Here is a 14,776-nt window from a genome sequence, read left to right on the forward strand (position 1 = left end):
CTACATGAAGACTTTAAATCGTTGTAACCATTATGAGCACCATAAATCGGGAGAATGCGTCGGCCAATCACATATCTGATTGAGTAGCGTAAAATAAACCTGCAATCTGTGCCAATCAAATCCTCTAAAGTGGTATAACTTTTGATTTTATGATGCAAAACTTAAATGCCTTGGTGAAAGTCTTGAGGTTTTGCAGTTGCAAGAAGTTGTCGGGCAATTGCTGCCTTTGTGTCCTTGGTCATTTGTGGGTGATTGCTAGACAAGGAAAATGTGACAAGTTTGTCTAGAAAAATAGCATCATTACCCATCTGTTCAGACCACATAAACATTTTTGGCCATAGAAAACTTGTCCCATCCACCTTGTACTGTGTGTTGCACCTGCTTGATCGTCTTCTTCTTTCGTATGGACTATCTTATTATTCCAGTTCAAATGTCCGGGCAGAAGTCGAGATGCCAGCGGACAGTCTCATCGTCCGAGAGTGTCAGACCATTTGTCCCACTTGGTTGGCGATATATCGACACCGTGAGACTATGTGATCTGCAGTCTGTTCCTCCAAACCACAGTCACAGAAGCCCCATTTATTCATGGAAGACCTGGCACACCCGACCCCTGTTCTCAGCCTGTTAAGGCGAGTTTAGGCTCGAATAGACAGGCCAAAACCCCAAGGCTTATTGGAGGTGGTGGGGCAATAGTGGTGGAGAGGGGTAATCTTGCTCCTCGTTCCATTTGGTGGCCATCCATTCACCTACACCAGAGCCTTCACATTTCTGCAGTGAATTGAGTGCAGCTGGTACAAAAGGGCATCTCGAGGATAGTAGCCTTTGGTATTGTGGCTCCTCTGGGGCGAAGCTCAGCGGGCTAGATGCCTGCCAGGGTCGGAATGTGAGTGTGTGTCCTGTCCAGATGCAATGCGAGGTATGTAGACGTGGAAATCCAAAGTTCTTCCATTGGTATTGACGGACAACACACGTTTAATTTCCTTGTTATTGAGGTGGACTAAGAGTCCTCTCAACACTGCCCAAATTCCCTTCAGCATGCAAGATAGCCCAGTCATAGAGTATTCTTAAAGAGCATAATTTTGCGTTAACCATCATTACTTAAAAATGGAGACTTTAAAACGCGCACGACAGTCACCACCTCCTTTTAAGAATCTGCTTCAGTTAAACAAATGTCGATTTTACACCAACATCGGATATTAGCGCAGAAACCGAATAGCGAGGAACATACTGCGTATAACTCGACGTTTTTTAGAGACAAAAAAAAAGGTTTGAATTAGCGTTGTCAATTGTCGAATACACACTTGCTAATCAGTCAACCTAAACAAATAACGAAAGAGAAAAACTTTCAGCGTTTACAGTCGACCAAACAAAAGACGAAAAACGGCGTTTTGCGCTCGATTTTGGTTTCGCTTAAAAATTAAGACGCATGACTAAATTACTTAAAAAGCACGCCGCTTCGAACAGTTTGTTACGATGACAACGAACAAAAACCGATAATATCACTTACTTACAAACAAAAAGGGGGTAAGAACTCCCGCCTCCCTGGATACGCCACCGGGGGCAATGGATAATGTATAATATTTTTAAACTTCATAAGTAATACATATTAGACTTATAAATAATACTAATAATCGCATTTTGAAATTCCAGGGGGGGGGAAGTGCCCCCCCTTGCCCCCCCGTGCGGGCGCCCATGATAGCAAAGGAGCCAAACTGATCCCTGGCATGCCAATTCTAAGGTGCCATAACCAGCTTTGATGGAGCCGTTGTTTGTCTTAAAACAAATCTGCGATTACGGACAAGTTCCATGATCATGCTGACCATGTGTTTGTTAAAAATATTAATCACTGAATATGCTGCTATGTTAAATGACAATCCTCAGCAACGTGCAAGCTTGCTACAGGCTGTTGAAGATCACAGGCGATCATAAACAGGTTTTAAATAATTCGATAAAATGTATTTTATTGAATACATGTGATAAATCAAATGACAACTCTAAAAATGGGGTAAATTAGGGCTTTGGGGGCTTTAAGAATACATTTTAAGTTACATAAAACTGGAAAATAGATTAGTGATGCTTTCTTGCCATTGTTTAATATAAAAATTACGAGGTTTCTTTGTTTTTAAAGAAAAACGTACAGTATCGTGTTAGGGGAAGTCCCAGATTTTAGCAATTTTAGTGTGATAACTTTGGGGTGCTTGCGGAGCCCCTAAATGTTGTCCAATTGTTTTAAAAACTTGTGAAACTGATTTTTATATTACACATAATGGGAAATCAAGCGGGAAGCATAAATTTTCAAAAAAAAGTTAAATCTGAACATCCCTAGCTTCACATGCAGTCTTCAAGCAGCAACCACAACCAAATTCCAAACCACAAAATCTGGCAGAATATCACATTTCTGGGATATAATATATTTGACTTTCCTGAACTGAAATTCAAGACCTCGACACAAAATTTGAATTTGGAAAGAGATATGCATTATGTATAACAATTAACAAGGGAATCACATCATAGCTCTATTCCAGTTTTTCCTCCCATCAGCTATTATATGCCACAAAGAAAACTGTCCATTATGTTATTAGAAGCCTTTAGATTTGTGTATTTTCATTTTTATCATTAATGCATTAGGGCAGGGGTGGCCAACACGCAGCTCGCTAGTCTCATGCGGCTCTTCACCCAGTTATATGTGGCTCTTACGTATGTTGCACTTATGATTTGGTTTCGATTTCCTTTAATTAAGTTTTGAATTATTTGTCGGTTCGACTTGCGTAACACCATTGTATTTTTAGTAACACTTTGAAAACAAAATAAACGCAAAAACTATGCCCAAATAATACTGATCTACCACATTACAGAAATTTGGATTCAATATGCGTTGCGTCTCCTTTTAAATTCAAATTTTGTCTATTTAACGAAATAAAGGCACTTTTTTCGAGATTGGCGCGATCGCTTTGTGGGGTGAATAAGAAATGGAGTGATAGGCCCATTCATTTCGTTCCATGTGTGCACGGTGTGGCTCTTAGCCATCAACCAAGTAACAAAAGCGGCTCTTGGCCACCCCTGCATCCACAATATAATCAATTCTTTGAAATGTATCACGTCACTCTGAAAAAGACGTACTGCCGTATGTAGCGGCTACGGTATGTTATCGATTCTACACTAAAATCTAACATTGTATACACTTGTAGCCCTAGTAGGCTATGACGTAGCTCGTTTTAATGAGATTGTGGCGCAATTCTGTAAGATTTACAAAATTCAACACTGTATCTCATGCAGCCTTTTGTACCAAACTTGCCCATTCTGGTTTATATGTTTAATTAAGGCAAAATATGGAAAAGGATTTTCATGTAAAATCATTTGAAATGTAATACCAGCGTAATATGTCAATTGCAGTCTTATAATTATAGGAAAATTATTTTTAAAATAAAAATACAATTTATCAGTGTCGTTCATCCGTTATGTCACAGTTGGGCGCACAAGCGATTGATGTCTACATCGCAGTTAGAGTCTTGGGAAGTTTCTACTGCTCAGTTGCGGAATAAAATGATCTTTGGTTGGCTGTACAGGGTTGGGCTTAAGCACTCACCCACTCGCCAATGCGAGTGCAAATCGCTCCGGGCGAGTGCTGATTGACACCCACTCGCCCGACTAGCGAATGGCTTCAGCGGGAAATTTAATTAGTTGGTGTAGGACAACTTGTGTTAAGCACCACTACTAAACAAAATATTTCTTAGCGCCAGTTATTTTCTTAACACTAAGGTACAAATACATGCAACACTACACAAATAATAAGGTTGATTGAACTCACGTTCGAAGCTCGTAATAAAGACTCTTTGTCCCGTTTAAATAAGTCGTTTACCGGCAAACAACCAAAGATGTCATTGCTGCAGTGGTAAACATTTATGAGGTTTATCGCTTAACTTGAACGTTGTAAAGGTTTAACCCGGTCATTGACGCATTTGGAAAAGTTTATTGGACGTACCCAGTGATAAAAAAATTACTTTTCTGTATTTATTGAAGAAAATTATAAGCAGTTGCTGCAGTTTTGGGTAACAATAAGTTTCAAGCAAATGTCTTATAGTAATATTTGTAAGCATTGTTTTTAAAATGTTTTGAGGGACTGAAACGGACCACTGAACACTACAATATTCAAAATATCGCCTTTAATTGTGTAACTACAGCTGATAATTAGTAATTAGTCTACGTAAGTATGTTGTTGCGATCTTTTAAAGTTCATAGCGGTCAGCCAAGCCAAAGCTTGAAAAATAACTGTCTTTAAATATTTTATATCGTAATTAAGTTTAGATACGAATCGAAACCATTGCGGACGCCCTTGGAAAATAGAAACGACCCACTATAGGGCGTCGCGCCGCACAGAACCTCTAGTGCAGGGGTCGGCAACCTTTTTCTAGTCGCGGGCCAAAACGAAACTTGAAAAGGTCTCTGCGGGCCGCACAAATTGATAACTAAGAATGGTGTTATTAAAATGTTAGAAAAAATGCGAATCAGGCAGGCCTCGTACATTTTTTGCACTTAAAAACGTGTTTAGTTACGTTTACAGAGGCATTAAAGTTATAGTGCAAAGAGGGTGCGAAGTGTAATAAAACTACTTTGAGGGAACACGATAACATTTAAAGTTAATCTAGCTCAGTGTTTGCTGTTTTAAGTCAAGGCGCATCTGGCGAGCGAAGCGATCGCGATTTTTTTTGGTGTACCGATATTTCTTTAAAATTTTTCGCGAGTTTTTATTACATTGCCAAAAATAGAAAAATGTTAAAAAATATATATCCAATATTTTGCGCGACGCACTTGTCAGCCTTCACGGCGCAACGATAAAGAATCGCTGATCTAGTTGAAAAGACAGCATCAAACGTAAACAAACCGGACGTATAATGAACATTCAAAAAAAAAATTTTTCGCAATTACGTAGTTAAAATAGTCAAAAAGCATTTAAAATAGATTTTCAGTATAGTATTCCATTTTCAGTTAAGCAAATTTTACAGATAACTTTATTACAGCCAAGCTGCAAAATTGTCTCTCCCGCGCAAAATCTAAAGTTTCCAATCTCTGATGTTTACGTATAGAAAAGACAGGTTAAAGATAACCCAAGAAATGACCGCGCTAGGACAGAAATTTGCAGACGGCGTGCCAACCAATTTGGCGAGTGTTATTTCGTCCTAAACATACACCGCGTAACGCAATCAAATTTATGCTATTGTCGCGTATGATGTGGTTCTAGTGACTTCCAATGCAGACAGGGGAACGAAAAATACGTAATGAATAGTGAAACATACTAAACGAAGGAATTAGGCTACGTTTAATTGGGACCGGAAACTTTTACGCCCCTGCGATTACACAACAACGTTTATTAATTGCTAGAAACGCATGAAAACATAATTATTCGCAAGGATTAGGAAGAATTAAAATTTTTAATTTTAGCTCGAAAAATTAATTACACCAAAACTAAAAAACTTTTCGCTTGGAATGGTACAATATAATGGGCAATTATAAAGCAAATTCAGTCTTTGAATATATTGCCACAAATTTTTGTGGTCTGGGATATTTAGTTAAGCACCAACAGGTTTTTTGACGAAACCTGGTGGATATCAGCAACTGTAATAAACAAGTCCTATCGAAACAGAATCTATTTAATGGGTTAAGCCTGTGTTCTTGTTTTAAAAAAACTAAACAAGTTTGCCGCAATCTTACAAGTGGAACATGCACAAAATGTTTTATAAATCTACAGAGCAAAATATTTTCACTTTTAGCCAAAACACACACTTCAAAAAAACATTACAATCTTCATTGCCAGGATTACCATTTAAAACGCAAAGGCTTGGCATTAGTTATGTCAAAAGTCGAATATTGGATAGTCTCAATTATAAGTGTGTAGTACAACTTTAACACTGTGTACAGCTTTTTGGACTATAAATTCAATAGATATAATAGGTTAAAAGGAAAAAGCTGTTAAGGCTGTCTCGTGCTAATAAGTGACTAAGGGGCACTGTGATTGCAGCTAAACAGATTACGTCAAAGCGTTGTATTTTGCTTTCAAACGCCAGAACCCAGTATGATAAATGAATGCAAACAAAACCTAAACGTATTCCTGGCCATCGGATGTTATATGCAATTATGAAAACTGTTTAATATGTTTCCATAAGCCTTTATATTTCGCAGCATAGCCAGTTCATCGGAATGTATAATGTCACCTTGAAATTGTGTTCACAATCTAAATTTTTATCTGAATAAACAAATACTGGATACGGTCAGAAACAGTCTAATGAATTCTAGACTAAAATCTCACAGTTTTAAGAAGGAAATGTAATTATCGAAACTCCGCAAAATATTTTAATTATAAATAATAAATCATCCATTTATACAATGAAGATGATAAAATGATTTAAATAAAACAAAATCTGCCATGGAATACTATTTACTAAGGATGCCATACTTTTTACATAATTTCTGATAAACAATATAATGGTTAAACGGGCATAAAAAGGCTTGAAACGTTATAACGTTTTTAAATTTTTAAGAAACTTGCTGTTGTCACGGGAAACAGTGCGCAAACATGCAGCTTAAGCTAAGTTTTTTATTTGTGTATACATACCATGCTCATTGTTCGTATTTAACCTTCAAATAGTTTTGATTCGCCTTCAAATAGTTTTGAGGTTCTATAATATGGTACTTATAAAGTTAAAACTTAACATATACGGCTTTCATCTTTAAAATTAATTTTTTTTATGTTAGTTGGGTTTATAGGTTCAAAATTATAAGCGGGTTCTATTTTTTCGCTATAAAATAGGGTGACGTTAAGTTATTTGAAGCCCTTTACGCCTACCTAGCGACAGTAATATCTAGCAATATATCTTCCGTTTGTAGTGTTCGCCAATATGATATTTACGTAAATCAAATCGCTAGTAAACCATAAAAATGATACTACGAATCCCTTGTTTGTTTTGCAGGGGTGGACAGCCCAACTATCGGGTGGTTTTGTGGCAAATTAATAAAAAAGGTTGATTTATAAGAAAACTGTTTGTTGAACTTAATTAGAATTTAGATAAAAAAATTAGCAAGAAGTTGTAGATTTTTGTGGTTTTGGCCCAACATTTGGGGGTGCATTTTTTTGCAGGTTGAAAAAATAAATTTTAAAAATATTGTTTTGGTAAAACAAAAAGCATTTTTTGTGGAAAAATATTTGCATCTACGTCAAAAGTGAAGGCAGAAATTTTTCGGCCCATATCTGTTTTTGCTTGCAGAAACGTCAAGAGAAAGCACAACTTGATACAAACCGTAAATCGAATCAACGAAAGTGTAATATATAATATTATAAAAATTAACCTGGTAAATCACCCTATTTATAACGACCCAATGATTGTTCCACCCATGAAAATAAAGCCTTGAAAAAAAAAACCTGACAAAATATAAAACAACCGCAACCCTGTTCAGTTTTTTTTTTATTTGTAATTTGGCGTTTTCCATAAGAAAACATTGAGAACCATTGATTTTGCATGGTAGACTTGTCATATCTTAGTGAATATGTGGACAAAATTTTGTCATAGGTAAACCGGATATGGGTAAACCTGATGAATAAAAGGACCCCACTTTTTGTTTTTTTTATTTAGACTAAGGATGTTTAACATTAAATACCTTCAAACCCCTTAAATATTTTGTTCTTGATTTTCTCAAATGCTGTAAACAACATTTCTAATAAATTTCAGCTAAAACCAATCAAAAACGGGTCGAGGTTTTAAAATTTTGGAAAACATTATTCAACATTATTCCCCCTTAGCAGAACTTTCTTTTGAACATTTATGTTTTTGGCTTGTATGTGTTACATAAAAATCATTTTTATAAGTTCCAAACAATCAGACCACATTTAGGGGGAACACAGACACCCCAAAGTTACCACACTAAAATTGCTAAAATTTAGGACTTTCCCTCATACGATACTGTACATTTTTCTTTAAAAACACAGAAACCCTGTAATTTTACATTAAAGAATGTCAATAAAGCTTCACTAATTTATTTTCCATTTTTTTGAAACTCAAATGTATTCTTAAAACCCCTAAAGCCCTACTCTACCCAATTTAAAAAAAAAATCTGGGTATGAACGTCTTCCTGCGGCATATAACATTAACAGTACATACAAATGACTTTAATTTATTTTACCCATAGTAAGGACCATGAATTGGGAGAAAGCTTCAGGCGATCACATTCCTGATTGAGTAGCATAAAAATAAACCAGGAATCATGAGCAACCAAATCCTCTGAAGTCTAAAGTGGTATAACTATTGATTTTATAATGCAAAACCGGAATGCCTTAGTGAAACTCTTTAGGTTTTGCAGATGCAAGAAGTTTTTGAGCAATTCCTGCCTTTTTGTCTTTGACCATTTGTGGTTGATTACTAAACAAGGAAAATGTGACAGTTTTTTAACAAGATACCAATGGTGACGATGAAGCTAATTAAAGGCAAGTTACGTATTGCTAACTAATGATTATGTGGTCTGAACAGATGGGTTATGATGCTATTTTTTTAGAAAAAACTTCAAAGGATCAACACATTTTTAGCATTATTCATGTTCCATTTTGGCTTAAAGCTAGCATTGCAAATGGAGCACCAATCAATGACCTAAAGTATCTCTTTATTTAATGCTGGCAAAATTAAACACTGAATATGGTGCTATATTAACCAACAATCCTCAGCAACATGCAAACTCGCTGCAGACTGTTAAAGATTACAGGTGATCATACCCAGATTTTCTTATAAAAACTTTGGCTAAAAAAGAAGATTTTTGTTAAAATATATTTTATTGTATATGTGATAAATTAAATAATGGCTCAAAATGGGGTAGAGTAGGGCTTTAGGGGCTTTAAGAATACATTTTAAGTTGCATAAAAGCCGGAAAATAGATTAGTGATGCTTTATTGCCATTGTTTAGTATAAAAATTACAAGGTTTCTGTGTGTTTAAAGAAAAACTACCGAAAAAAGTTTAGGGGTTCCCAGATTTTGTCAAATTTTGGCGTGGTAACTCTGGGGTGTCTGCGTACCCCCTAAATGTGGTCCGATTGTTTTCAAAAACTCATGAAACTGATTTTTAACACATAATGGGAAATCAAGCAGGAACAACAAATTAAAAAAAAAAGTTAAATTTGAACCAGGCGCGTAGCTTTCAAAGGGGGCTGTCCCGAATTTTCAATTTAGAGAATTCCCCTATTTTCCGTCTGACGTTAAGGAATAAAAATCATAAAATAGTGATTGTAATGACGTCATAAAACATTCTAATCAAAATCAACTAAAGTCCTGCAAATGCGAACACGTGCGGTGACACTCGTGTCAGGCGAAAAACTAAACCAAGACCGTAAAATATGTGTGACTGATTTTGGAAGAATCATAAATTATCAGCAGCGCAGTTTTCTAAGTTCCATGTACGGGACTAGTGTTAAATTACAGGCACACCTTTTGCCACCTGCAATACTAAACAAAGATCGTTTTTCCCCGGTGTTATTATGCCAAAATTAGCGCAACATCTGCACTGGGCAGTGCGCCAAGTCAGTTAAAATACAAGCTGCAGTTGAGGGAAAATAAGTTGTGTTAACTACACACTAAACACGTGGTCTTAGAATATGCTTATAGAGAATAATTTTGCGCTAACTACGATACTTAAAAAAGGCGACTTTGAAATGCGCACAATATTCATCATTATCTACCTTTTAGGAATCTGCTTCAGTTAAAAAAAAACGTTGTTAACCAATATCGAATATTAGAGCAGACAGCGAACAGAAAGGAACATTAGTTGCGCCTAACTTTACTGTTTTAGCAAGAAAAAAGAAAGACGGTTTGTCTCAGCATTCTTAATTGTCGAATTCACACTTGACAATATAATTAGCCAACCTCAACAAATAACGAAAGAGAAAAAATATACTGCTTTTTACCATCGACCAAAAAAAGACAAAACCGAAGTTTTGCGTTAGATTTTGGTTACGCATTAGCTTAAGACGTGTGACCCAATTACATTAAAAACATTCCCGCTTCAGACAGTTTGCTTATCCCTGACCAAAACGAACAAAACACAATAATATTATCACTCAAAAAAGGGGGGTCACAAACCCCAGCCCCACTGGATACACCACTGTGTCACATTATCAGTAACCCAAATCACCTAGGGCAGAGGTTCTCAACCTGGGGGTCGCAAGGGGTTGTTTGAGGGGTCGCCGTGTAGAATTTCAATAACAAAATAATATAAGAATTAAACAATATGAACTAAAAGTTTAACAGTATAGGAGCAAAAGCAACCGCCAGTCTAACATTTGTCTTTGTATGGCTGAAATTTAGGCTAACCTACAATAAAATTTGTGCTAGGTTTACAGGCAAAAGTATTTCTACTTTTTTACATAGCCTTTTCTTAGCCTTTTCTAAAACATTCACAGAATTCCAGTAATAAAATTTTGGTGTTGCAGTTTTGGCAAAAAGAACTAGAATTAACAGAAAGCTTTATTATTGCACTGCTGTTAACGACTAACCGTTTTGTAAATTTGTAAGGAATTTGGCTGCTCACCAAGAACATTTACCTGTATTGATTTCCTTTAGTCTCGCACTAGGTACATGCTAAATATTATTTGACCTAAATTGTCCAAATTTCACACCAACAAGTCCTAATCCTAAACCTAAACCAAGCTGGCAACCCTGGTTCAAACCATAACTTTAGCTTGGTGTGTATACCCTAGCGCAGTGGTTATCAAACTGGGGTCTGCGGTCCATTTGGGATCCGCGAGACAATTTTCTGGGACCGCGAAGCACTTAACAAAAATCAACTAGACCTCCTGAAGGAGAACATTTTAATTTAAACGTGTTTGCGCTCGTCATCAAAAGCTACGATCAGTTGTTCGTTCACATGATTGCATGCTTTGAGCTGAATTGTGCTAATAAGAATTACGTTTCCAGAGCTTGCTGTGCAGCCATTGTGGGTTGCAGGGTTTTTTTAAGGTTTGGTTTGGGTGACCGTTAAGTAGCTTTAAGAGACAGCAAGTGTTTCATTTAAATACCAAAAAGTTGCAAGTCCAAAATTTGGGAAACTGCTGGAGAAATTTGGGGGTCCGTTTCGGTCCCTGTATGTGCACCCGTCTAATCCAAACGTGTTATTTTATGTTTATTTGTGTGTATTTTTAAGGGGACCGCGAGCAATTGAAAAAATTGCTAGGAGACCGTTGCGTAATGTTTTAGAAAAAGTTTGAGAACCACTGCCCTAGCGGGTACTGGTGGAGCCTAAAAATATATCAATCACAAACTGTTGCAGTTGGTTGTCAGCAAAATTAACGATGCCTATCAACAAATTTGGTGAAATTTGCAGTTTAATTTCGCCGATGGTATAAAGCGTGGCTTCAAAATCGCCCTTTTTGAACTCTGTATAATTAGTAAATTATTTAGCTGAAACTGTGCAAGAAAAACACAAACATGGCTTATTACTTAAGTTAAGACGGCCATTTATTATCAGTTTAGCGGGAAGCTATAGTTCGCCGACAGTAAACCTATGTTTCAAAATGCGACGGTCAAGCACTCCTTTTCGAGATTGAGGCTAATAAAAACATTCAATAGAGTAACTTGTGGTGAAGACATTTGCTGTAGCTTAACCGCCTGTTCTCTATGTTGTTTAGAATGTTTGTTTTAACAATAAAACATATTTTCGTTATAAGGCGAGTTTAAGATTACTTGAGTGAGCGACAGGCGACTGCTAAATGAAACAACGATAACGAGCGGTGATTAAGCGTTGGCGGCACCAACATGTTTTTAATGCCAAGTGCAATGTTGCCGATGTAACATTGCAGCAATCACGTTTTAGTTTTGTGATAATCGTTTACTGAGATTTTAAAGAAGTCTTGACACCCCCCACGCTACGCCCCTGATCTGAACATCCCTAACCCCTAGTTAAAATGTATCTAGATTTAAGGGCAGATTAAAAGTTGTAGAGGGCATAGCCATAAAAACAAAATCAGTATGCCTGTTTTGAACTAAACTATATACAGACAATATACAACAGTTTAAATACAACTGTTGAACCTGCAAGTAAGCAAATATACTGGCTTATACTTGTGAGCACTTTAATTTGTCATAAAAGTTTAATAAAAAAAAACCTAAGTTTAAATTGTTTGTTATTGTTTTTTCTGTCTTTTAAACCTATAAGATGTAATAGCCCTCCAGATTTAAACTTATATATCAGAAACCCAACTAGATAAAAAAAATATATTTACGAGCCTTAGAAATAACCTTCTGCAAAGCTTAGTATAAGGCAGGGTTTCCCAAACTTTTTTGGACCAGGGACCACTATTTGTAAATCTGTTTTTTCGCGGACCACAAAACAAAGCAAAAAATAAATAAAACCAAATTTTATATATTTACAAAACTGACAAATTCAATGGGACGGATGGGATTGCTTCCCTCTGCTTAAATCATCAATTCATCATATTAAATTCAAAGCGCTACAAATAAGATTTACAGTACTGGATAGCAAAAGGACTAAAAACCGAACTGAGAAACGGACTAAAACGGAACTCAGAATATGTTTTTGCACTTAAAAACGTGTTAAGTTACATTTAAGGAGGCAGTAAAGAGTTGAGGCAAAGCTGGACAAAAAGCGAGCGCGATTTTAATTTTTTGGGGGCGTATAACGGCATTTCTTTCCAATTTCTTAGCCAGTTTTGATTACATTTAAAAAATAAAAATTAAAAATGTATGTCCAATATTTTTAAATATGTTTTCCGTTTGTAAGCGACACACTTTGGCACTTGGCAGTCAAGTCTTCCACAGAGCAAGAAGCGCTTATCTAGTTCAAATGACAGCATCATAACGTAAACAAACCTGATGTATATATAAAGATTGTTAACGCAAAGCGCGAAAAATTTTCGCACTTACATAGTTCAAATAGTCAAAAAGTATGAGAAATGGACTTGTGTCTAATTTGTCAAAGAGACTACGGGTCGAAGAAATTATATTTCCGGCCGTAGGTTATCGAACCCTACTGTACAAAGTATATGAAAAACTTTTTAAGTTCTTGTCATATCGCCACGGACCACCTGTGCAGTCGTGGCGGACCACAGTTTGGGAAACCCTGGTGTAAGGTACCCTCCAAACCAGACACATATAATGCAAAATTAAAAAACAAGAAATATTAAACTAAATTTGTGGTAAAAATTGTTTACAATCAATTTCTATGAAGCCTATAAAATCATTTATACAGTTTTTTAATATATATGTAGAGCTTGTGAAACAACCAATGTAAATAAGAAAAATGAAGAATCAACTAAAATACCTATTACAAAGTTAAACATACTATGAATTTACCCACATTACTTTTGGGCTTCTTTAATAAAGAACACTTACTTTTAAGTTCTTAACAATGAAGAACAACTTTAAACATTTACAAAATTACAAACAGCACCTGTTCAATCAATTTTTCATAGCAACCCTCCAATTCATTTGGAAATGGTGTGAAGTTTAGTCGAATTGATGTGCTTGGAAATCGTATTACACACCTGAGTATTAAAATATACCACCATTAAACCACGTAAACAAAGTTATAAACAGAATTTTGTTAATTATAAATTTGGGGGCATAAAACCTTTTATGCATGTTTTCCAATCCTGTGTTTTAACTGAATTGGTCCAATGAGTTAGATAAGTCAAAAGTTAAAAGGAACTGACACAAAATCGTGCATAATACCCTGCTATATTGCAACATAGGCTTCACGTTCTATTATAATTTTGCTTTTCATTTTATTCAAACCTTATGAAGCATAATTGTGGGAATGCCAAGCTATTCTACAAAAAATAATTACTAAGTATCAAGGATTTCACTTAAGGCCAATGTTGAGATTCACACCATGTTTGAACAATAAAGAAAATAACAATTGTTACAACATTAGGGTTTTAATTTGGGTGCTAGTAAGTCAAATATATAATCAACCACAATTACAATGTATTTTGAGCTGGATATCAATTAAGGACAATACTTGACCATACATAATTATCACTTGTTGCTTTTTTCATTGTAACAGTCATAATAGTCTTTTTTACCTAATTATATTGGGGTTGTCCAAATTTTTAAAAAATTTTAAGGTTTTAAATAAAGGCTTTTTCCACAATTGGACCCATTTTTTGTTTTTTTATTTAACATAGAAATACCTATAAAATAAGCTTCCAATAAAAAATAAGTACTTGTCAAAAAAAAGTTTTACAGCTATAATCAGACAATGCACTAATCTGGCCAAAATTTAACATAATCTTGCTGTTTCGCTTAAAACTTAGCCCAGTGATTCTCAACCTTTTATGGATTACAACACCCCTCAAAAATAAAAAATAGATTTTTGGACTTGAACTTTCGTTGAGTGTTTGCAATGTCACCATAAAAATGTGGAACAACACAATCAACTTTTTTTTTGAATGTGGAACAACACAATCAACTTAAAACATGTAGGAAAATGTATAATGGTCTTTCATCGTACACAAATAGTTGAATCAAGAAGCTTACCAATTGAGCAAAAATGAGATTCTTAAAAATTCTTAAATACGTATCGGCACCCTTGAGCATTAGAAATGGCACATCAGGGCGTCTAATCAGCACAAAAGCCCAATGCATACTATGACATGTTGCGCTGTGTGATTCACAACCTTAACAAACAATTTCCATTGAATTGAAGTATAAATACATTTAGTTTGAGCAATATGTGAATCTTTGTTATGTAGCTAATGTGTCACTTGAAAATTTCTGCAAATTTAAC

At 35.6% G+C, this 14,776-nt stretch overlaps 1 protein-coding gene across 1 annotated transcript in view; it reads right to left on the reverse strand.

The window, feature by feature from the left end:
• LOC146138119 (forkhead box protein K1-like) overlaps positions 1-14,776 on the reverse strand; it is a 63,923-nt gene that overhangs the window by 38,812 nt on the left and 10,335 nt on the right. The window contains exon 2 of the mRNA XM_083394279.1: positions 13,439-13,532. Coding sequence (XP_083250405.1) covers positions 13,439-13,532 — 94 coding nt within the window. The remainder of the gene's footprint in view (positions 1-13,438; positions 13,533-14,776) is intronic.

The sequence above is a fragment of the Ascidiella aspersa genome, chromosome 7 (assembly GCF_963924565.1).
Source record: "Ascidiella aspersa chromosome 7, kaAscAspe10.2, whole genome shotgun sequence".
Lineage (NCBI taxonomy): Eukaryota > Metazoa > Chordata > Ascidiacea > Phlebobranchia > Ascidiidae > Ascidiella > Ascidiella aspersa.